Here is a 22,493-nt window from a genome sequence, read left to right on the forward strand (position 1 = left end):
GCCCTTTCTGGATTCTGGATTGCCCTTTCTGGACCCTTTCTGGATTCGCATTAGTAATCTGTTCAAACCGTCGGCTTAGCGAAGGTCAGACCACATGACTTGGTGAAATTTTGTGATAGCATACATTTGTGGGCTGTTCTAAATTAGTGTTATCAGGCATCTCTTCTTGGTACCGCTGTATTCAATGTCTGCAAATTCTTAATGAAAGAGGTGCGCAACAAAGCAACAACATAAGCTCCCCTGCATACCTCATCACTTCAGGGTGAGGCCTGCTCGGTGTTGAAGTCAATAACACTGTACCAGGGGTGAGACAGCCGCGCATATTGCGCAGTTTTGATACAAAGTTGTTTTCCTGTGCCGGGCTGCTCCAAAAGCTTGACAATTGGAAAAAAATTGCGCCAGACTGCTCCAAAACAGTATGAGAGCCAAGGATTTGAACGCTCCCGTCAGTTTCAGTGGGGAAAAATGCTTTCTGACGGCATAATTTTTCAGCACCCCCAAGGTGATGGTGTTTGTAAAAGTTTAATTTATTGATGAATCAATAAAAAAACGCGTAAAATTGCCCCCTAAACAGTGTCAAGTTGCACATGTTATAGTCTGTACATTTTTAAAGCTTTCTCATCGAAAACCATTGCAAAGTCCTGTATAAAAATACTAATGTTTACTGAGGCAACAACACTTGTTCAAGTTGATGAAAAAAACGGCAATTTTCGGAGCGCCGTATCTCCGGAACGACATCACTGGGCGCCGCCATCTTGGTGTGGTGAAGATTGGAAAACATGGTCAGCGGGCGAAGCAGTTGCTCGTGGTTCAGGCTAGTTCACTCTAGGTCAGGCAGAGCGCTATTTGAAGATTTCTACCATGGTTTTGGTTAGGGGGGTGGGTACATTTAGTTGTTTGATCTATTACGGGAAGTTGCGCCACTCGAAAGACGGAATTCATCAAAAACAACGCGGGGCCCGCGAATTCGCCGTGTTTCGGCCTTGAGTGTGGGGCGTGGGGCACGCCTGAAGTGAAATTTCGGACTTATTGCGGTGTTATATAATGCTGAGTTATTGCTGCCTTTGACAGCGAGCTTGCGAGCGGCGGGAACGGGACGATCGACACTGCAGAAGTGGCAGCGCAGGCTACATCGCCGCAAAATGTTCAGCCAGTGTCCAGTAGTGGGACGGGCTGTTATTGCACACTAGTAATAATGGTTCATCTGTCTGAAGTGAAATTTAAGGCCAGAGGGGAGGTGGCTAAACATACCAACATTACTCAAGTTACGATCGTAGTGAATGTACACCTTGGAGATTGAAATGGGAAAGCTGGTGGGGTGTGACGACTATCACCTCACTTTGCGACTACACGTTTTCTATGCGTAGAGCCTAACAGTTTAAAAATGGTTTGTAAAAAGGAAGTGCAGTTTGTACCATGTGATACTCTGGTAGAACAAACTTTATTTGAAGGCTATTTCAGTGTTATTTACATTCAAAACCAATCAAAAAGTGCACTCTTCCCCCTCCCCCCTGATTTGCCAAAAATTTGATTTTTTAGGCACATAAGGTGACATAATAAATGTTCTTAACTGCTCCAAATCACGGTTCTTCTTCTCCAAAATCGAGATTTCGCTGCTCCAAAAACTGCTCCCAAGTCGGATTCAGCTGTCTCACCCCTGCTGTAGCTAAAGATTGTTTTGGTGTGTGCTGGGGTTTGTTTCGTTGTCGACTTGTGTGAGGAGTTATACTACATGTACAACTTGTGAGGAGTGTGGACCCTGTTTGTCGTCACACGTTTTATTTGGAACGTTCAATCGTAACACGTGTTCATCGTGTTAGTTGGTTTGGAAAAACTGAAGTGAGTCTGCCCCGCCTTGCCTTTTCATAGTAGTGGTACTCACCTGCAGCCTTGAAAGTGAACCTTTCGCATGGGACGCCTCACTGCTGTCCTCGCTAAACTAAGGCTGTTACCTGCACTCTTCGTCCTTTGTTTTGTGACTGAACCCTCGTATACATATACGCTTGCGGTGAATCGCCTGACCAAGTCTTGTTCAGAAGTATTACCGTTATCGTTCACTTTGTGTTCCAGGGTAAAGACAAGATATGCCGGACACTCAGATCCGAAAAGTCCAAGATCCAGAGGGTTGGCAGATTGGTGCAGTCCACGAGTGCGATGGCACGGGCGAGCGTTGTTTCAGCAGAGCTCGCCAGCTCTGCTGAAGAAGGAGGTGCCTCGCCTAAGCACGCCAATGGCGAGTCCGAGTACAGAGATGCGATCCTCCAGGCAACTTTCGAATCTCTGCGAGATGCTGTCGCAGAGGGTCGCACTGCTGAAGACCTCGAAAGTGAGTCTAGTCCTTCGAGACGCAAGACTGCCCTTCACAGCTGCAAGTGATGGTTGCATAAATGGCATGTCATACTTTTTTTAATGCCTAAAGAAGTCTCGAGTTTTAAAGCGAAGGCTTCCGTAGCTGGACCGATGGCGTCCTGTCAAAAAAAACTAGGTAATGCATTTCTCCCATAGTCCGGTTGGTCGACCGAAAAAGCTCTGATAACGGCGCGTGCGTCAAACCAGGCTTCCACTGTGTTAAAACAGCTACTCAAAATCGCGAGAAAGGAACGGTTTCTAGATACGACAACACGCGCATCGATCACGACAAAGTCGTAGAATGGTGTACCTCTATCTCGTAAACCACTTATCGGTGTACATTTACCGTAGATCCTTTATCGATGCGTTTACTTAGTGTGCGAGAAATCGTCGCATGGGTTCGTTCTTCGTTTGCGATTCTGTCTTTGAAGGTTCGGCAATCGATTGGACGCACTTTTAGCAAAAGTACTGACGCAACTTTTTTTAGGAATGGATGGTTAGTTTTTTTTTTTTTTTTGTCATTCATGATTAGCATTTTCTTGGGATATTCCTCGCATGCACTGACGCATGCAACCAGTCACGAGCTATTGGTTGTTGGAAAGCTTTTAACATTATTAATGAGTACAGGGATGCCTGTTATACCTAAGGGTACAGAGCGATTCCTAAGGGTACAGAGCGCCTGTTATTTCTTTCCATACTCTGTTTAATGCCGGGCACTGGCTGAGTAAAAACAACCATACCCGGTATTGGGGTTTGTAAGACTGGCATTAACTTACCGTATTTTCTCGCATATAACCCGCACCAAAAATTGAAAAAAATCGTTCGAAAAGTGGGGGTGCGGGTTATCTGCGAATATTCTGGGAGCAGAGGTCGGCATTCACGGCAATGCACGGCCTGCAATGCAGTCCGCATCCCCATCGTCATCGTCTGGTGCAAAGCCAATAAGAAGCCAACACAGGCCATAGACAGATCCCCTCCATAGTGTGTTTATTCGGACTTCTCGCATGCTTTGTTTGCTTTGGTCAACAGCGTCTGTTGCTGTGATTTGCGTGCACCTTGTTGCGAAGTTGTTGGGCCCCCAAGTCAGGTGCGGCTAGTTTGCACCGTTGGTCAGCCTTGTCTGGTGAGGTACCATGAGTGGGTCTCGGCGGCAATCTTTCACCGCGAAGGAGAAACTGAAGATCATAGCTGCTGCGGAGGAAATCGGCAACAGAGCTGCTGCGAGAAAGCACGACGTCGACGAGTCCTGCATTCGTGACTGGCGAAAGAAAAAGGCCTCTCTCGAAAGTGCACACAAGGAGAAGCGAGCATTTCGCGGCCCGAAGACTGGCGCGTACCCCCTTCTTGAGACGCAGCTTGTCAAATTCATTGAGGAGCGGAGGAGTCGTGGCCACGCTGTGTCGACGGAGATGGCGCAGATGGAAGCTTTGAGGTTGGCCCGGGAGATGAACATCCCACGCGAGTTTTGTGTGAGCCGTGGATGGCTCCAGCGATTCATGGCCAGGCACGGATTTTCGATGCGGCGGCGAACGACCATGTGCCAGCGGCTTCCCAACGCCTACGAGGAGAAGCTGTTGAACTATCAGCGTTACGTGATCGGGCTCGGGAAGGAGCACAACTACTTGCTGTCCCAGGTGGGAAATGCCGATCGAACGCCCGTCTACTTCGAGATGCCCATGGACACCACTCTGCAGAAAAAGGGCTCGAAATCTGTAAGCGTGCTGACGGGCGGAAACACCAAACTACGCTGTACAGTAATGTTGTGCGCTTTGGCGGACGGCACAAAACTCCGCCCGTATGTAATCTTCAAGCGCAAAACGCTACCCACTACTCCACTGCCACCAGGGATTGTTGTACGGGCGGAAGACAATGCGTGGATGAACAGTGACCTCGTCGTTGACTGGCTTCGCACGGTCTGGGAAAAAAGGCCAGGCGCCATGTTGGCACGGCAGTCCATGCTGGTGCTGGACTCGTTCCGAGGCCACTGCACTGACGCAGTGAAAGCGCGCCTCGCTGACAACCGCACGGACCTCATGATCATACCCGGTGGCATGACTTCCATGCTCCAGCCACTGGACGTGTGCCTAAATAAACCATTCAAGGCCCACGTGAAGCGGCTGTATGCCGAGTGGATGGCCGACGGCCTTTACGCCCTCACACCGACGGGACGCGTGCGGAGGCCGGACATTGCGCTGCTGTGCCAGTGGATCGTGGATGCGTGGGGGGCGATTCCGGCCGACATGGTGCGCAAAAGTTTCAAGAAGTGCGCCATCAGCAATTGCTTAGATGGCACCGAAGACGACTGTGTCTTTGAGAGCGGCGACGAAGCCTCGGATGGCAGCAGCGACGGTGGCGAGTCGGGCGATGATTGAGTGAACCGGAATCGGCGCTGACAACGTTGCGGCGATCGTTTCGAAATAAAGTTCTCCTGTAAACGAGATTGTGACTGTGCAATTGTGACTTCCTAAACGAGTTTTTTTTTTTTCAGGTAAGCATGCGGGTTATACGCGAGGATTTTTTTTCTTTTTTGGGGGAGTTCAAAGTTAGGGGTGCGGGTTATATGCGAGGGCGGGTTATATGCGAGAAAATACGGTATTGCGCTACCTTTCACCCATTTGTGCTTGACAAACGGAGCAGGGGAGTGCGGACTCCGGCGGGTCCATCATTCATGAAGAGAAACGGAAGAGGCAGGAGACGACATGGTTCACATCACGAGCAGCGTTTATTGCACGTGCAATCAAGATATGCCACATACAGGCTACCTGTGAGCCGAACAGTAACATGCAAGCGAGCGAGGTGCTCATCTGTGCAGAACACGTGCACTTTCTCACTCACTCAGTTCTCTAACTTATTCTCAAACTCGCTCTCATTAAAACTTGCACATAGTCGTGCACGTTAAGTTCTGTTACAGAGAAGACGTTGCAGTGCAAGGGGTTGATGGCTGTGTAAGCTTTCCCGGCCTTCTGTGTTCTAGGGCAAACCAGGAGGGCGCAGAGCGCACGGAAATCTCTTGACAAGGCTGCCCGGAGCATCAGGGAAGAAAACGTGGTTGGTGCTTCGGAGGAAACACTGCGTGAATATCAACGGCTGTAAGTAGTTGCTTGATCACTGAGGAATTTGTTTTTGGCGGGACTTCCTGTTCAGTGCACTGTATTGGTAGTGCTGATGCTGTTTTGGTTTTAATTGTTTTTGTTTTTTCCCTGCAGAATGCAGCAGGACAAAGCCATTCTGCTCCTCGACGGTACCGTTGATGGCCGCACATTTGCTGACTGGCTTCCGGACGTTATGGCTCTTACAAACGCAACCTAGAACTGTAAATGCCACGACAGTCATGGTGACACTTGTGCAGAAATAAAAGCAAGAAAACAAACACTGGATTGTTTAGTTGAGGTTGTGATTGCATTGTATTTATTATTACTAAAACTAAGGTTTCTTACATTTTCTGCTTCAGAAATTTCATTGAATTTGTTTATTTGGGCATTGTTTTTGCATGCTCATGCCATTTTTTCTGAATAAAAATAAAACAACTGGCAAACCTTATTCCTTTTTTTAACGGTAATTAGAAAAGTAGTTCCTTTCGGACGTTTGCTATGGCAGCTTTGGGGTTTACGTTATCTGTTTGTTAGCACAGCAGGCGTGTTTTGATAGACTCATGAAAGCCAAAGATGGCCACAATTGCAACATTTAGGCTTTCAATAACTCGAGAGATTGGGATGAACCCAAGTCTTTCCATCATGCGTATTGGATGAGTACAAGGAACGGAAAAGAAATACACAGGCACCGACTTTGAACCGCAGTTCTCGAAAAAGAAAGCATGCATGCACATAAGCTATACGTCGCTAATACTCGTATGACTTCTGTTAAATGGAACACAGTAATATTCACTCTACGAGGTGGAGATAAATATAGGTAACTAATAAACTTTTCGGCTGGGAATTGTGTGATTGGCAGGCGTAAACAAAATTTTGACTTCATCCAGTCGCAGCTAATGCAACGCCGACAGTGAAGCACAAATGTCATTCTTTTCAGTTTGCTTCACCTTATGGCTTGGCTTGTTTATGGCAGGAGACAGTTTTTACTCAAAAGTTCAGTCATTGTGCATCTCGGACAACAAAAAATATGTATAATGCCTGTATATCCCTGCTTTCTTTCAAAATAAAACGTAGAGGCGCGATACTGAATGCGTTCGCGCTTGAAATGTAGTCATTTGTTTATGCTTTTCTCTTTCAAACGTAGCACGTAAGATGACATACTTAGAAAAACGAAACTGAAACTGGACTTTGTTTTTACCAACATTGTATATTTTACCTCTCTTTAAAACAAAGTAGATCATTTAAACAAGTTAAAAAACGTTTTTAGCGGGAAGTTAACGTAAATATTTCTATTTTTTTTTTGTTCTGACAGTTGATTTCTTAATTCCTTACCTGTAAAAAAAAAAATTCGGAAAGCTTGCATTTACACGCAATACTTGAATGGGGAAGCTCTTGTAGGTGAGCAGTGCTGGACACAGTTAAATTTCAGTATCATTGTTTAGTTATTTGCATAGTTGCGGTGCGATAGTAGTCGTCGTCATATGCATCAAAGAGGTCGTCGTCTTCTTCGCGGCAAGTGGTGGAGGCAAAGTCTTCCTGAATATTGTAGACTTCTACCGTGCTCTTCGTCATCGACTTGAGGCAGCGGTGGCTGGATCTGAGAGTCGTCTCGGGGAGGAGTGGCACACTGGTAGCCATTTCTCCAATTATCCATAATGACTTCTAGAGAATGCGGCTGTGGTGGCCTCTCTAAAGCAGAGTATCTTTTCAACTTTAGCATTAGCGCTGATGTTTTATTTGCTTTCTTTTTTTTTTTTTTTTTCTGAAGCTACTTCGCGTGCCGAAGACGCTCAGCGGTCGCTGCGAGGCACGCGCTCACAAGGGCTCGGCGTTCTCTTGGTATTTTTTTCTGCAACAGTGAACTCTCGGCTCGGGCAACAGCTCCGGTGTTAGTACTTTTTTTTTCTTTTTTACCTCTAACTAGTCCTTGTTCATAGTCTCTTCACCTGTAAATACTTTTTGTGTAATCACCACTGTTAGTAGTTTGTTTTTCTCCACCTGTAAATAGTTCTTTTTTTGTTTCCATTCCATACTTCTTTTTGTTTCTTTACTGCAAACATTTTTTCTAATGTTCTCTTCACCTGTAAGTGCTTTTTTGTTTCTTCTTCGCCTAGCAAATAGTGCTTTTGTCTCTTTTAACATGTGAATGCTTTAATTTTTTCTTCCCACCTAATAGTTAACATGTGAATGCTTTAATTTTTTCTTCCCACCTAATAGTTTGTTTTCTTTTCACCTGTATATGTTCTTCTTAATCTGTAAATAAACCGTTTTTTCTTTTTTTTTTTTTTTTCACTCGTGAATAAACAATTTCATGACCGGACCAGATGTGTTGATTCAGTTTCTGCTATCATTTCTGATGTGAGCGGGAAAACTGCGTACGGGCTACAGGTTTGTAAGAGGTAGCAGAAAGCGCTGTGTACGTCGAGACTCCTTCAGTTAATGACTAGGCTCTACCAGAGTCCTTCAATGCTTTACTGGTCACGAAACTTCGGCGCTCGCTTCATATAGGGACCGCGCGCGCCTCTACAGGCGCCACCGCCGCACGAAGGTCATCCAGCCGCCGCGCGTGCGGCGTATTTGCCAGCTCTTGGCGTGCAAACGCTCGCTGTTTTTGGTGTCTGCGCGCTGATTAAGTGTGTTTTTTTTTCGTAGTAGTTAGCGATGAATAGTCCAGTAATTGTGTTTATCACCTGCCTTCAATGGGGATTTATTTTTCGAAGTAAGTTACCGTAGACTTCGGCCGCGAACGGCAACGGCTTCTGTGTGCTCTGGCACAAGCGCTGCGCCGTCGTGTTTACGGATTTTTAAATCTATATTGCTTCTTTTCTTAAAGCAAAGTTGTAAATACCACACATACGGTAGCTGTGTAGTAACGGACTGCTGCGGGCCTATCGATAATACAACAAAAAACTGAAAGAAACCAAGTACGCGTCGTTCAGACTACGCTTAATGAATCCGTTGATTGCTCTGTAATGCACAGAACGCTAAAAGATAGCCCAATAGTATTGTCGTTTCGATGAGTGGGTACATACTTGAGAACATCTAAAAACGCTGCAGAAACGCGAAGGATCAAAACACGAAGAGATATATGTTACTCCACGTGTCTTTCTGCTTCCACGCTTTGCAATCCTTGCAAAAACAGGAAGCGAAAAAAGAACAATGAAACTGATTTGATCACACGCAACAAAAAATTTATGTTACGAAGGGAGACAAAAGAGCGTGGTCCAGCGTACAAAAATGTATTTTTTCGCGCTGCGATGTCCAGCACACGGAGGAAACTGAATATTGCCACGTAGCCAAGAACGACGCAAAGCTTTTCTGAACGCAGCGAGCTAGCGATCTCCTGCACTACAAAAGACTAGAATGAAACACAAACGTCTAAGAAGCAGTCCGCAGTGTGATGTGAACAGATGAACGTCGATAAAGTGAGTTGCGCGGCGTTTGCTATGCATGCTTTACTCTTGGAACGTTATTAATTTCAGATCAATGGAAATAGGATCGAGAACATTGTCGAAGAAACAAAAAATCAAGTTAGCGACAAGGTACCCGCCGCGGTGGCTCAGTGGCTAAGGCGTTGCGCTGCTGAGCACGAGGTCGCGGGTTGATTCCCGGCCGCGGCGGCCGCTTTTCTGATGGAGGCGAAAAGTAAAAACACCCGTGTGTACGAGATCCCCAGGTGGTCAAAATTAATCCGGAGCCCTCCACTACGGCGCGCCTCATCGCCTGCGTTGCGTCGGCGCGTTAAACCCTAGAATCAATCAAGTTAGCGACAAGCTGGCACCCTTTCCATATCAAACAATATTGCCCGGTGGGACGTACGACAAAAAGAGCAAACGGGCGCTCCGGTTGAACCGCCAGATAAACCGGAATCGGCCACGCGCGGTTACAAAACAAACAAAACGAACCCTAAGGGATAATTCACGGAAATATGAAAAGTAAAAGCACAAGGATGTCCCAAAGCTTTTTTACACGCGAGCCTGAGCGCAAGGTAATACAAGTTTGCAAACAGGTAATGAAGCACCGCTACAACCTGACTGATATGACAAAAATCCGGCTCTAAGTTAGCCTTGTACAATTCTAGGCCCACGATGCTCTCAAAAGGGTACATTGCCTTTTCCATTCTCACACACAGTGCATTTCCACACACTGTCGCACACTTATAATCGAAGCTGAAATCTCCCGTTGCTTGCCTTGGAATGGCACCCCTCCATTTCTCACACAGCTGCCCCTCGCTCGGTCAACAGAACAAGGAAACATTTTCTGTGGTATCATTGTACAAGGAACGACATCCCGGGACGCAACACATGTATGTTCGGCATCGTCGTTGCACTACTTAAGTCGCATCACAAGAGTGCGATATGCACGTTACATTTTTTTTGCCGCACAAAACAAACACAACTCGCCGCGGCTCCGCCGTTCGAGCCAGCGCAACGCCGCCCGAGGAGTGACCTCAGTGAGAGGGTGGCGCCACCGCGCGGCGGCCAAATGCAGCATATGAAGCTCTCCCATTGAGTTACGGAGCAGTTTCGTGACCAGTAAAGCATTGAAGGACTCTGGCTCTACGGTAGTGCCGATCTCTACGACGGCGGCCGTATTTCGTGGGAAGCAAAACGCATGGCGTTTGTGTACCATCTAATCTATGCACTTCACGTAATGTGTAAATGCTTTTAAAACTGCAATGCAAACTGGGCCCGTAACACTACATTTCACGGGTGTAACAAAATGGGCAAATAACATTTTTTTTTTTGCGATAAATATTCGCTCTTTTACTGTTCCAGAAAGCACACGACACCGCAACGGGTTCGTTTTCGCCTTATTAGGCACAAAATACTTTTTTTTTCCTGTTACAGGTGGTAACTGTCCTAGGCAATATTCCCCTCTCTGCTTTTCGTCCACCAGCATTCTGATTATTTCGTCGCCTCGAGCCTTGAAGTTAACTTCCTCTGTGATACCCTTAAATCCTAGGGCTTCTGGAAGCCCAATATTCCCTTCATGGAGATTTGGATGGATACCCTCACATTCTAACACTATGTGTCGCATAGTTTCTGTTTCTTTTCCGCAGACCACGCATACCCCATCATTTTGTGAATACTTCCCCACAAAACTCCTAGTTCACAGGCAACCTGCTCTAGCCTCAAAAAGCAAAGCACTGCCCTGGGAATTATCGTAGAAATTTTCCTTTCTGATGTTCATCTTCTCAGCCCTGTACAGTCGGGGACTTAATTTTGCAGACCACGCGAGCGCGTGGCAAAAGCCACGGATGCGCGCTCTGGAGGCCCAGCGCCTGTTGTCGAGACCGGCGCGGCGCGCATGCGCGTCCTGTTTTACTCGCAGGCACGCCTATTTTCTCGCTTCCTGCAGCGGTGCTGCAATGGTCACTCAAGCACCGCATAGCGACGCCTTTGTAGCATTCCTCTCTTCCCGATGGCACATTTGGGGCCTAACGTGACGATTGCGAGGGCTTTGGCGCAAGTGAAATCCCCCTGAAATCCCCCTAGCGGCCCGTTTCGAAAGCAGCCGCGGGAGTCTCCGGCCCGCACCCCCCTGTCGACGCTGCTTTTGGGGCTCGAACAAGACGCGTTCGAAATACTGAATAATGTGGAGCAGGCATTCTGTTTGCAAGCGTGGTGTGTTTACGAGAGCATAAACGTTTAGCGCGATCTTAGTGTGGTACATTCGGTCTGTATGAGCGCCAGGTGTGTCACAGGCCGGCGTCCCGGAACCGGCATATGCATGCAGCTGATTGCAATTCCGCTGCCCTGAAATTTAGTGGCAGTGTCTCCGTAAGCAGTGTTTCCTCCGATGGTCATGTTGCAGCCATACACTATGATGTAAATCGGCTTTGTGCGCTTACATAATCTAGCAGAGCACTCATACCTGACAGCACGCAAGTTACGCTTGCCAATATCACATATCAGCTATTGATCACTACCCCGGACAAGCCAATGTGGCAGAAATTTCACAAACATTCTACAAAACAAGTACGATGGATAATGCAAAATTATACTCGGGAGTCAGCACACAAAGGCAAATTTAATGCGTGGTCGTCTTGTCGCGAGGTGATGCGCTCGGAAAGATTCATCTATTACATTTACCCTCTACAAGAAGCGCGGAGATGAGCGTACAGAGTAATCCGCGTCCGCGACTAGACTCTGGTTCGAAACGACTCCATATATGACACAGGGAGACTGCAGAATCTAGCATAAACCGAAATCAGACGGCCTTATCATATACTCCACTCTTCCAACGAGCCCGCGTGTACGAGATTTCGGCGCACGTTAAAGGAGCCATGAAGACAAAATACAAGTTGGGTTTATTAGAAAGACTGCTTAGTCCCGATAACGATTGTACCAATATCATCGCAATCTTCGAACAAATGACGGAGATATTGAAGAAAACGTGTGAAGCAGTCGCGACCCCCTAGCCAATTTCCCGCAACTTTTCTATGACGTCACGGAAGCTTGTTTGTGCGATTGGCGGCCGCCTAACTGACCTGTCGCGACGACACATGACTGGACGTCTGTAATGGGGCCTCTAGTTCCATTTGAGCGCATCACTTGAATGGTAACGTGCAGTTAACGCACTGAAAATTATGTTTTATTGTTGGCTCATATGACGTCATTCTTGCTCATAACACGTCACTGTGGCGCAAAATTTGAAAGTTTTTAAATACTTCTTGCTTTTTTTTGAACGCAGATGAACGCAGAACCGCCTCCCCTGGTAGCGCTTGTTCGCGTTCGAGCGCTCTACCAAGACGCAGATGTTGTTTTTTTTTTTTTTGAGTGCCCTAAACGTGCGATTTGCTTACACCCTCATAAAAATCTTTACCGAGATTTTATAAACTTGTTATAGATATTGCTCAGAAAAATCCTATAAACATTTTGTCAACATTCTATAGAATATTTATATTGAGTTGCCATTACAAATTGGCCACCGCGTTTCAATTAAAAGTCTATAGAGCCAAGTCAGTAGGCCTTATCGGTTCTGAATGTAGTTTCTTATGAGTTTCTTATGGGGTTTTTATAAAATATATTCAATAGGTTTTCTATGCAATTCTTACTGAGTACAGTTGATTGATTGATTGATTGATTGATTGATTGATTGATTGATTGATTGATTGATTGATTGATTGATTGATTGATTGATTGATTGATTGATTGATTGATTGATTGATTGATTGATTGATTGATTGTAGGGTTTAACGCGCCGACGCAACGCAGGCGATGAGGCGCGCCGTAGTGGAGGGCTCCGGATTGATTTTGACCACCTGGAGATCTCTAACATGCGCCGAAATCTCGTACACACGGGCGTTTTTGCTTTTCGCCTCCATCAGAAAAGCGGCCGCCGCGGCCGGGAATCGAATACTGAGTACAGTCGCAACAGCCTGTTGCGTGGAAATCACGTTTGAATACAGTTTCTGACGGATTTTTATTACATTTATGGCAAAAAATGTTTTATAAAATTTATATTGAGTATCGTCGTAACATCGTGTTGCGTGTAAATAAAGTTTGAATAGAATTTTTGATGAGTTTTTATTAAATTTGCCTGGATTAGCTTTCTTAAAATTATTATTGAGTATTGTCGTATCAACCTGTTGCGTTTGAGTCAGCTTTGAATACAGTTTCTGAAAGGTTTCAATTAAATTTATCTCAATTAACTTTCTATAAAATTCTTGTTGTGCCCAGTCATCACAACCTGTTGCATATTAGCTAGGTCTGAACAGAATGCCTGATGAGTTTTTATTAAATTTATCTCTATTACCTTTCTATAAAATTCTTATTGAGTATAGTCGTAATATCCTGTTGCCTGTGAGTTAGGTTTTCTGGCAAGTTGTAACAGAGGAGGTTTGCAGGAGCTCGAACTCTCCGGCGGTGATGCCCACCATCCCAGGCGCCACCGCTCCTAAGTGCTCCCAAGACGAAGTGATGGGACGTCCATCGCGCGATCTCGGTTGATGAGGCGGGGCAGGGGGCGCTATATCACCCCACATATATGCACCGATAAGCTACCAGACCTCCGTGGGTGGGCTATGGAAACGCAATACACAGAGAGAGAGAGAAGGCTCTTTAATGTAAACTGGTGAGGTCAGCCCTGCTAGGGACAAGGCTTGCTACACCAGATGGTGGGTGACTACGTTGATGAGTGGTGAATATTAGACATTAGGGTTACAGCAGGAAGAAGACAAACAAGAAGCGTTGAAAAAAAAAAGGAAAGTAAAAACAAGAGATCGAATGCTGCCAGCAGACTCCGGACATAAAAATACAATTTAAAAGAGAATCTTTAATGTAAACACTGAAACAAAACGAAAAGTAAACGACGCGAAAAAAAGGGTAACACCAACCCAAGAAAAATAAATAGGTGAACGCCAGTGACACCAACACAAGCAAAGTAAATAGATGAACGCCACAGTGCGAAAGAGTGGATATCGCGACACACTTGCTATGTCTGCTATCTAGAGAAATTTGTCTAGTTCAGTGTCTCGTAGGAACTGGAGTAGAACTTTTGTACCTAAGGTACTGTCAGCAGTATTGGCCCAGGGCCCAAGAAAATGACGAAGTTCCAGACTGCCTCCATGGCGTACACGAGAGAGGGAGGTCGCTGCAGTTTTCCGCGCAGCAGCGAATCGAGGGCAGACGCACAGCAAGTGATCGACAGTCTCACGCACAGCGCAAGTCCGGCACAGAGGGGAATCGTCCCAACCTATCTTGAACTTAAAACTCCGAGTAAATGCTTCATTCAGGCGTAGTCGGTGCAACACTCCTTCACACCGCTTGTTGATGCCGCGTGGAAAGCGGAACTTGCAGTGCGGGTCAATAGCCTGCAGTGGTAGATACCTGCGGTGAGGGTCCTGCCACTCCGACATTTGTGCAGTCCATCCATTTGCGAGGATAAGGGCGTTGCTGTCCTCTCGGGAGAAAGGAAGCTGGGTCGCATACGCCACCATAACAAGTTGTTTAGTGCGCGGAAAGGCAAAGAGAAGCAAAAGCAGACCAAAACACTGCATGACCACCTATCGGCCAAGCAGCGCTGATCCCGCGAACGCCGCGGAAAAGCGGCGGCAGGCGGCGCAGCGATCGCGAAGCTCGAGGCGTATACTCGCTGTTGGGGCTGACGATGACGAGCTGTCGGAATACATTGAGCTTATCAATGGGAGGGAGACCGCGAAACGTCAGGCTGCAGAGGCAGAACGCGAGGAGAAAAAGCGAGTACAGGAGCTCGAGTGGCAGAAACAAGAACAGGAACGCAAGGAAAGAATACGCGACCTGGAACTCAAATACGAGGAAAAGATGCGAGAGTACGACCTCGAGCTCGAGCGCCTCGAACGGGAAAGGAAGAAGCTTGAAAAAGAGAGACTGCAAAGAGAGAACAAGAACCTAGAGCACGAAATTCAACTCGAGCAGGAAGAAGTGAAGCCTGAGTTAGAATTGTTGCTCGAAAAAGACCTCGTTGTCGAGTGAGAGAGAGAAAACTTTAATGAATACTGAAAAGGTTAGCCCCACAAATGGCGGGGCTTGCTACTTCAGTTGGGGGTGAACATAGTGAGGTGAAAAAAAAAAGGGGGGGGGGGAGAAGTGCGCACCAACAATGATTAGGAGGGAGAAGACAATAAAATCAGTTCGGAATGTAGAAAAAATTTACAGCAGTAGGAGAAAGAATCTGAGGATCCCAAATTTAAACAACATCGGTTAGTCCCGTGTCAGACAGAAAAGTTAAGAGAGCCTTTGTCCCTCGCGCCGCGTCAGCGGACCAAGAAAGTGACGCAGCTCTAAAGGGTGTCTTCGTAGCAGTCGCACTAGAGTTCTTTTAGCTGTTTCGCGTTGAGTTGTATGCTGCGGGCAGTAACACAAGACATGCTGTATGTCGTCTCTCACAGAGCACACAGAGCACAATGGCGAGTCCGCCCAGCCTATCTTAAAAAGAAAACTACCAGTGAAGGCAACGTACGTTCAGGCGTAGTCGGAGAAGGACACCCTCAGTTTTCTTTTGCAGACCTTGCGGAAACTGGAAATTGCACTGAGGGTCAAGGGTATCTTAGGAGGCAAGGAGAGGGTCCTGCCAAGCTGATAACTGCAGTTTCCATCCAAGCGCATTCACGACCGTACTTCCGTCTTGTCTGGAATACGGGATTCCAATAGACACAAGCAGATTGTGCGCCTCTTTCGCTGCTGCGTCAGAGATGACGTTCCCCTGGATGCCGGAATGACCTGGTAGCCATTGAAGCGAGATGCGGTGCCCGTCTCGTAGCCCTAGTGTGTGCAATGCGTTTAGCTCACGCACAAGTTGGCTGCAGCGGTGGGATGGCTTCATCAGTGCTTGCAAGGCAGGCCGCGAGTCGGTAAAAATCACCCATTGTCGAGCGGGACTATTGGTGATGTAAAGAAGTGCCGCCCTAATAGCAGTTAACTCAGTGAAGGTGGACGACGTCTTGTGACTGAGTTTCTCTTTCACAGTTAGTCCCACCGACGGAATCAAACTCCAATGGCTGACGAGTCAGACTGCACGGATCCGTCTGTATATACGTGAACGTGGCCAAGATAACGCGAACTGATATGCTCCAGCGTGTAGTATCGCAAGGCTGGCTTAGGCAGAGATGATTTCTTGCCTATACCTGGTATGGTGAGGCCTATATCCCATGGTGCAGCTTTCCATGGCGGAAAGGCAGGCTTGCTTGGGCGTTCGAAGTTGGCCGGTAGGAGGCTCCGTACATGCGGGGAAGACACCTGTGCTAGAGGATGGTCAGCACACCGGGTTACGTGACGGAGCCTGGTGCGAAGGAACTCTTGGGCTTGGAGTGTCTGGGCGGACATACACCTTGCTTCGCAGAGAGTTCCATTCGTGGATGTTCACCTTGGAAGGCCCAGGCAGATGCGCAGAACTTGAGCCTGTGCACACTCTATCACTCTGAAGTTTGCCTTAGACAAACCAATCAGCGCTGGGAGGCTGTACCGCAGAAGGCCAAGGAATAGTGCCTTATAAAGTCGTAGCGCCCGGGAGCGCGAGTCGGAGGCGACCGTTGCGGCCCAGCATCGCCACAAGGTTGCTGAGAGAGATAACGACGGCGCATTAGCTCAGACTGTCGGCAGAGGCGGCAGAGTGCAGTGCGTGTCCACTGAGGGCGATAATGTGTCAGCGTTTGTTTTGGAGATCTCGGCAGAGTGTTCTGACGGTTCAAATTCGCGGGAGGCCTTGGGAACGGCTACCAACTTGAACGTGAACATTTCGCGAGATAGCGACGTTTCGCAGGAATGCGTAAGCGATGAGGTTGCCGAGAGCCCGCACGAGTCCGCTGAAACGGAGGTTGAATTCCTTCGGGCGGTAGTACAGAAACGAGCGATGTGGTGGCAAAGTCTGCTGCCGAGGCAGCGAATGGTTTGCACGATTCAGTTGGGAGAAATGACGATCTCGCCACTGAGCAAGCCGATTTCGTCCTGCCACCAGCTCAGGTAACCAACCTCGAGCAACGGCCAGCCGAGCTCGTGGAGATGCAGGTGACGCGGGCAACTGAGCCGTCTTTTGAGACAAGGCAGCTTGGATCAAGCGTAGCCTTGACAGCCGCAAAACAGAACGAAAACACCCTTGGGTGTTCGCTTAGTGAGGGCGTTGCAGAAAAGGCGAAGGACGCTGAGATAAGGTCTGTGGGGAGCTACGAGGTGTCTAATGAGCACGTCGTGCCCTTGTCACTCCCCGCTGATGCTCCCGACGATAGGCCAACATCGGCTGAGCTAGTTGAGATTCAGGTGTCGCCTGTGGCTGAGTCGAAGTTGGGAACCGACCAGCGACAAGAGAACGTGAACGCGTTCCGATGTTCGCTTGCCGAACGCGTTCGCGATAAGGTGAGCAACGAGGAGAGAGGGAAAACTTCTGCGCGTACTTGTGGCACATGTTTCAATGCGGGCACGCCGAGGGGCAAAGCCGTGAGCTCGCTTCGCGCCAAGGGAACGCTGCCTCCAAGAAGGAGTGCGCGCCTAACGTATGAACGGTGGAAAATCCCGCTCGCTCCTCTGCTGTCTCAAGACACGTCTCGGAAAAAGGCCGATGTCCTCTCGACCGGTCGCAGTCGCTTTCAGAAAGCAGGCACACCTAAAGTGTGGTACAAATTGGGGAAAGCTCAGGGCAATGACGAGAGCTCAAATCGCAGCTCTCTGCGCGAGAAGTGGCCTGTAGACGCCTGACTTTCTCAATTTAATTGTTTTTCCTGACGCAGGTTTCGCCCTTTACGATTATATTTTTTTGTGTGAAACATTTCCAATCACGCGAAATGTCACCTTTAAAGTTTGTGTCCTTGTCTAAAGTACTGCTGGGATAAAATATAACTAGAGTAGTTAGTTATTCGCGTTTTTTTCGCAACTGAAAGCCTGGTAGATCTTCAGTGTGGATTTGTCTTCGCACTTGCCGGCGATGCGGTTGTGTCTTCCTGTGTTGTTTATTGCTTGCCTGACCTAGCCAGAGACGTTCTTGGGGAGCCACTACTCGACCTGTGACCGGCCCGGTGAGGCTCCAGCACGGTGTCATACAGCCCGGGCCTGGAGTCGAGCACCTGCCGTGCACTTGACTTCGAAAGCATCCCTCCGGACAACGGTTGAAGACCCTTATCCATCGGGATCTCGGACCCCCGGCGGAGAAGCTGTTACGAATCGACCGGCCGCCGTACTTTCCCGCATCACTCCTCGGCTGTGCGGCGAAGCCACTGCGTGCGCATTTCAGCAGTCAGGCGCCACCATGTCGGTGGCTCATGAACTCTAGTCTAGCTTAGCGTCACTAAATAAAGGTTTTTTATATTTATTTTACTAAATAAAGTTTTTTTAGGTTTTCTACTAATTTTTTTTTACTAAATAAAGCTTATTTAGTGGCTCTAGCCCCCGAACGACGTCAACGCCCTCCCTTTTCGAGAGCAGCTGCAAACCTAATCTTCATTCTTCATCAGGAACAAATGGAGGGGGTCCATTGTTCACCGGCGCATTATCATCCATTATGCGGTTTCGATGCCTGTATCGTGGTTTCTTCTTTACACGAATACCGAGCTCTATGCTTTATGCCTCATTAGCCTGACTCATGCGTTCCGCGTCTTGGGCGAGAACTGTTGGGTCTTGCCTGGGTATTTTGTTTACGACACAAAATTTTCCGAGCAACGAGAGGCTAACATCTTTGCGGTCAAACTCGTTCAACCGCATTTAGCGCCCCGGGCATTCTTCTACAAAATGGTATTGGGGTCGTCACTGAGGTAATCAAGCCTACATGCAGGAAGCAACCTTCTGACTCCATTGCACAAACATTTGACGCTGGAAAAAGCCTCCTGAAACCTTCAACAAAGCATCGAAAGGGAATTTTCTTATGTTGTTGCAAGGCAACAGGTGGGGGGAACCTAAGAATTTCAGATTGTATATGGAAGGTGGTTGAAGGTGCTTTCCACACATGCGATCATAAATGAAGGTGCTGCTCAAGAATAATGGTCTTCATGTCCTCGCAGTACAATACTTGTCCAAGGCGCCACGGAAAACACTGCGCAGTTGGCGGGCATTAAATGAGGAGTTTTTTTTTTGGGGGGAATGAGCGAGATACACCTAACGCGAATATGAGAAACAAGTGAAAGTTTGTTACCGGAACTAAATGCAATGTCGTTAAAGCTATTATATGATATATTTTACACGTCAGCGAGGGGAAGTTTATGGCCTCAAGTAATTAAAAAAACGCAGTGTCTAGAGTAACGTCCGACGGAACCCAGTAATGAAAACTAGCGTTACGTCGGACGGAACTGTAAGCCAGTTTCTAGGGTTACGTCCGACGGAACCCAGAATTGAAAACTAAAGTTACGTCCGACGGAACTTTAGGCCAATGTTTTGAGTTACGTCCGGCGTAACGTAAAGCACACAAAAAAAAATTACAGCTAACGGCACCAGCTACCGTGGCGCTCTATATGTGTAATCTAGACGCAACGTTATTGAAATGGTCGCTTGTACGATAAATGACGTGAAATTCGGAAACACAAATGCTGCAGCTTTACGGCCAAACCGGGTGAGAAAGAGTAAATCATAGGTAACATGTTCGACAGTGCCGGCTCCCCGTCGGTCAACAGGAACGTGATATAAGCGCCCACACTATATATTGCAGTGATGTGGGTCCGAATCCCAGCTGGGTTGATGGTGTTTTTTCTTAATTGAAGGATTCAATTTTTTCTGCACTAGTCCACGTACACTTCTTTCGATAGCCAACACGTGTAAAGCCCGTTCTACATGGGGCGAATTTCGCCTGCGAATTCGCAGTTGCGGCGTCGCCCGTGCGGCAAAACGATTTATTTTCTTATTTTCCCTGCTGCGACATATTGCCAAATGCTAAGCGGCGTTCACAAGAGAAGTTCGACTCTTCCAAACATTAAGAAATTCGCCACAGCAACGAGAATAGATCGTTTTGGTGGACGAGCGGCGCCGCAGCTGCGAATTCGCAAGCGAAATTCGCCCCATGTAAACGGGCTTTTGCAAAGGAGAAGACAGGAATTAACAAAATTGAACCTCGTGCTGTGGGCGAAGTGCCAGTTTGTAGCGTCTGCAGTTTGCCGAGAACAAATTTACATGGGCCAAGAGTCTTTTAATAAATGTAATTAATAGGGCTAGGCGTCGGTTAATGTTTTAACCCGATTAATCGGCTGGCTTTTCGCATCGATTATTCGGTTGCGTTGGTTTGGAAGAACAAATGACCAAAAAACATTATGTAGTAGCAGAAATAAGATCAATATGCTCATACACTTGTTCACACACATTCCAGATGAGGTAAGTAGGTCATCGTCACGGCGCATGATGCGGGCGAGACGCTTATCAGCTCGTTCGTCACACAGAATCGGGAACATCAGCACCCTCCGTGAGTGCAGATGGCGCCGATTAATCGCGCCTTGCTTACCGCAGAAATAGTTCTTACAACGGCAAAACGGCATATATAATTGCCTACTCGTTTTTTGTGCGCGTATATTTGTAGGTTTTATTCAAAATTTTGCCCTGTGGAATGAAGATACATGAGCTCAGAGGTGCACGAACAAGTCGACTTCGTGTATAAAGTCTAAGAGTTGTCGATGAAATATTATCGAGTTATCTCACCAGCTTAACCGGTTAAAACAATTAATCGCGGCTAAAGCATTAATTGATTAATCGGAAGGTTAATCGATCAATAACCATAATAAATAACTGATTAGCGGTAATAAAGCGAATGTCCTGGTGGTCCTTTTTCTCTTCACAGAAAAAAATAAATGTCGATAAATTTTAGTTAATTGATCTGTCTGACTAATGAAAAACGTAAGGAAGTTCTATTTTGTTATTTCCGTCTTGTCCTTTCCTTGCATGTGTTAGATGTGGAAAGAAGTGCACAAGGATTAGTACAGAAAATTTTGAATCTTTTAATTAAAAAAAACTCCATCAACCCATCTGGGATTCGAACCCAGATCGCTGCAGTAGTGCGGGCGCTTATATCCCGCTCCTGGCCACTCCACCGACGGGGAACCGGCGCTGTGGAGCATGTTACCTATGATTTTCTATGATTCCGAACCGGTTTGGCCGTAAAGCAGCAACATTTGTGTTTTCGAATTTGACGTCATGTATCGTACAAGCAACCATTTCAATAATTGGCCCACTCGATTTACCAGTCCCGGGAAGTCCGAGGACTGCGTTCGGACCGGAAGTCCCATAGGAATACATGGGAAAATCGAGCATCGGATCGCGTCTCGGGAAGTCCGCGGACGATCCGGGACTTATAATCGAGGAACCTAAATGTTGCGATGGATTGCACATATAAGAGCGTCCGGCTATTTGGTGCCGTCAGCCGTAATTTTTTTTTGTGCTGTACGTTACACCGGACGTAACTTAAAACAGTGGCCTAAGTTCCGTCGGACCAGGACTCTTGTCGGACGTAACTTTAGTTTTCAATTTTTGGTTACGTCGAACGTAACCCTAGAAACTGGCTTAAAGTTCCGTTGGACGTAACTCTAGAAACTGGCTTAAAGTTCCGTCGGACGTAACTGTAGTTTTCAATTTTGGGCTCCGTCGGACGTAACTCTAGACACTGCGATTTAAAAAAATATGCCGTAAATACAAGCAATATTGGTGTGACAAGCTTGCATTTGGCTCATTGAATTGACACACTCAAGCTGATGCGGCATTCTTATGAAAACCTCATTTAAATTAACTTTCAAGCATTGTGCGATCAAGTTTTGGTGGAAAAGGCATTAAAATATGCAACAGGGCTTCAAGAAGTGGAACTATACGCCTGCATTTCGTGCGCTTGATCGAGGGGCCGTGGCTGTACATAGAGAGCAGGTGAGTCCTCTAGACACCATTACCAGCGCTTTTCGAATTCTCTTCTAGGATAATTTTTTTTTTGGCACGCCTAAAGGCACTCATGGAGTAAGCAAGCTCTTCATTGCTTTGCCATGCATTTTCTAAAGCGCTTCAGCTACTCGTATCTTTTCACCTTAATGAATTGGTTCGTACTCTCAGTGTCGCGGGGGGGCGAGATTTGCCAGGGGCTTGTAAACAACGGCAATCTAGTTAAGTACTAAAATGGTAAATATGGGAGTAAAACATAAACACAACCACAGTTATTTTGTAAGGTAGGGTGAGAGGATATGAAATCCTTGTTTCACATCTGTTTCATTTCGTTCACTTCTTCCGTTCACATCGTCGTTGACACCTGGGGACAGCTCTTTTGCTGATCTCCTAATTGCCGTCTGAATTCATAATAAGCCAGCTCTGAACAGAAAAAAAAAAAAACTTCCTTAAACACCCCCGAAACAGTCTTAACAGTCAAGCCAAAAGTTATTTTGATCCGTGAAACAGCAGGATCTGGGTCATTTTCGATACGTACTACGCGTTTTCAGGGCGTTACCTCAACAATTTTCTTGCCACCCCTTTTTCAGGGGAAAGTTGCCGAGTTTTTCTTGTCACTGCAGTTTTATCTGACTTAGTTTCGGTTTCTGCATCTGGCTCATTTCGAAAAAAAAAAAAAGCGCCTCGAATGGCTTTCGCAATCGGCTCACCCAATAGCCCAAAAATAACCAAATAGTTCACCATC

At 47.0% G+C, this 22,493-nt stretch overlaps 1 protein-coding gene across 2 annotated transcripts in view; it reads left to right on the top strand.

Annotated features, from left to right (window-relative positions):
- The window catches only part of LOC144159137 (uncharacterized), a 217,549-nt gene that overhangs the window by 15,374 nt on the left and 179,682 nt on the right, over positions 1–22,493 (top strand). The window contains exons 15-17 of one of the 2 annotated variants that reach the window (XM_077690439.1): positions 2,071–2,326; positions 5,324–5,438; positions 5,556–6,363. The exons of the other annotated variant lie outside the window; for it this stretch is intronic. Of the exons in view, the coding sequence (XP_077546565.1) occupies positions 2,071–2,326; positions 5,324–5,438; positions 5,556–5,658 (474 nt within the window). The 3' untranslated portion in view covers positions 5,659–6,363. Of the gene's footprint in view, positions 1–2,070; positions 2,327–5,323; positions 5,439–5,555; positions 6,364–22,493 lie in introns of those variants that run through there. 2 annotated transcript variants of the gene reach the window in all.

This window comes from Haemaphysalis longicornis, unplaced genomic scaffold, assembly GCF_048455015.1.
Source record: "Haemaphysalis longicornis isolate Haplotype H1 unplaced genomic scaffold, Haemaphysalis longicornis Haplotype H1 scaffold_10, whole genome shotgun sequence".
In the NCBI taxonomy this organism is placed as follows: domain Eukaryota; kingdom Metazoa; phylum Arthropoda; class Arachnida; order Ixodida; family Ixodidae; genus Haemaphysalis; species Haemaphysalis longicornis.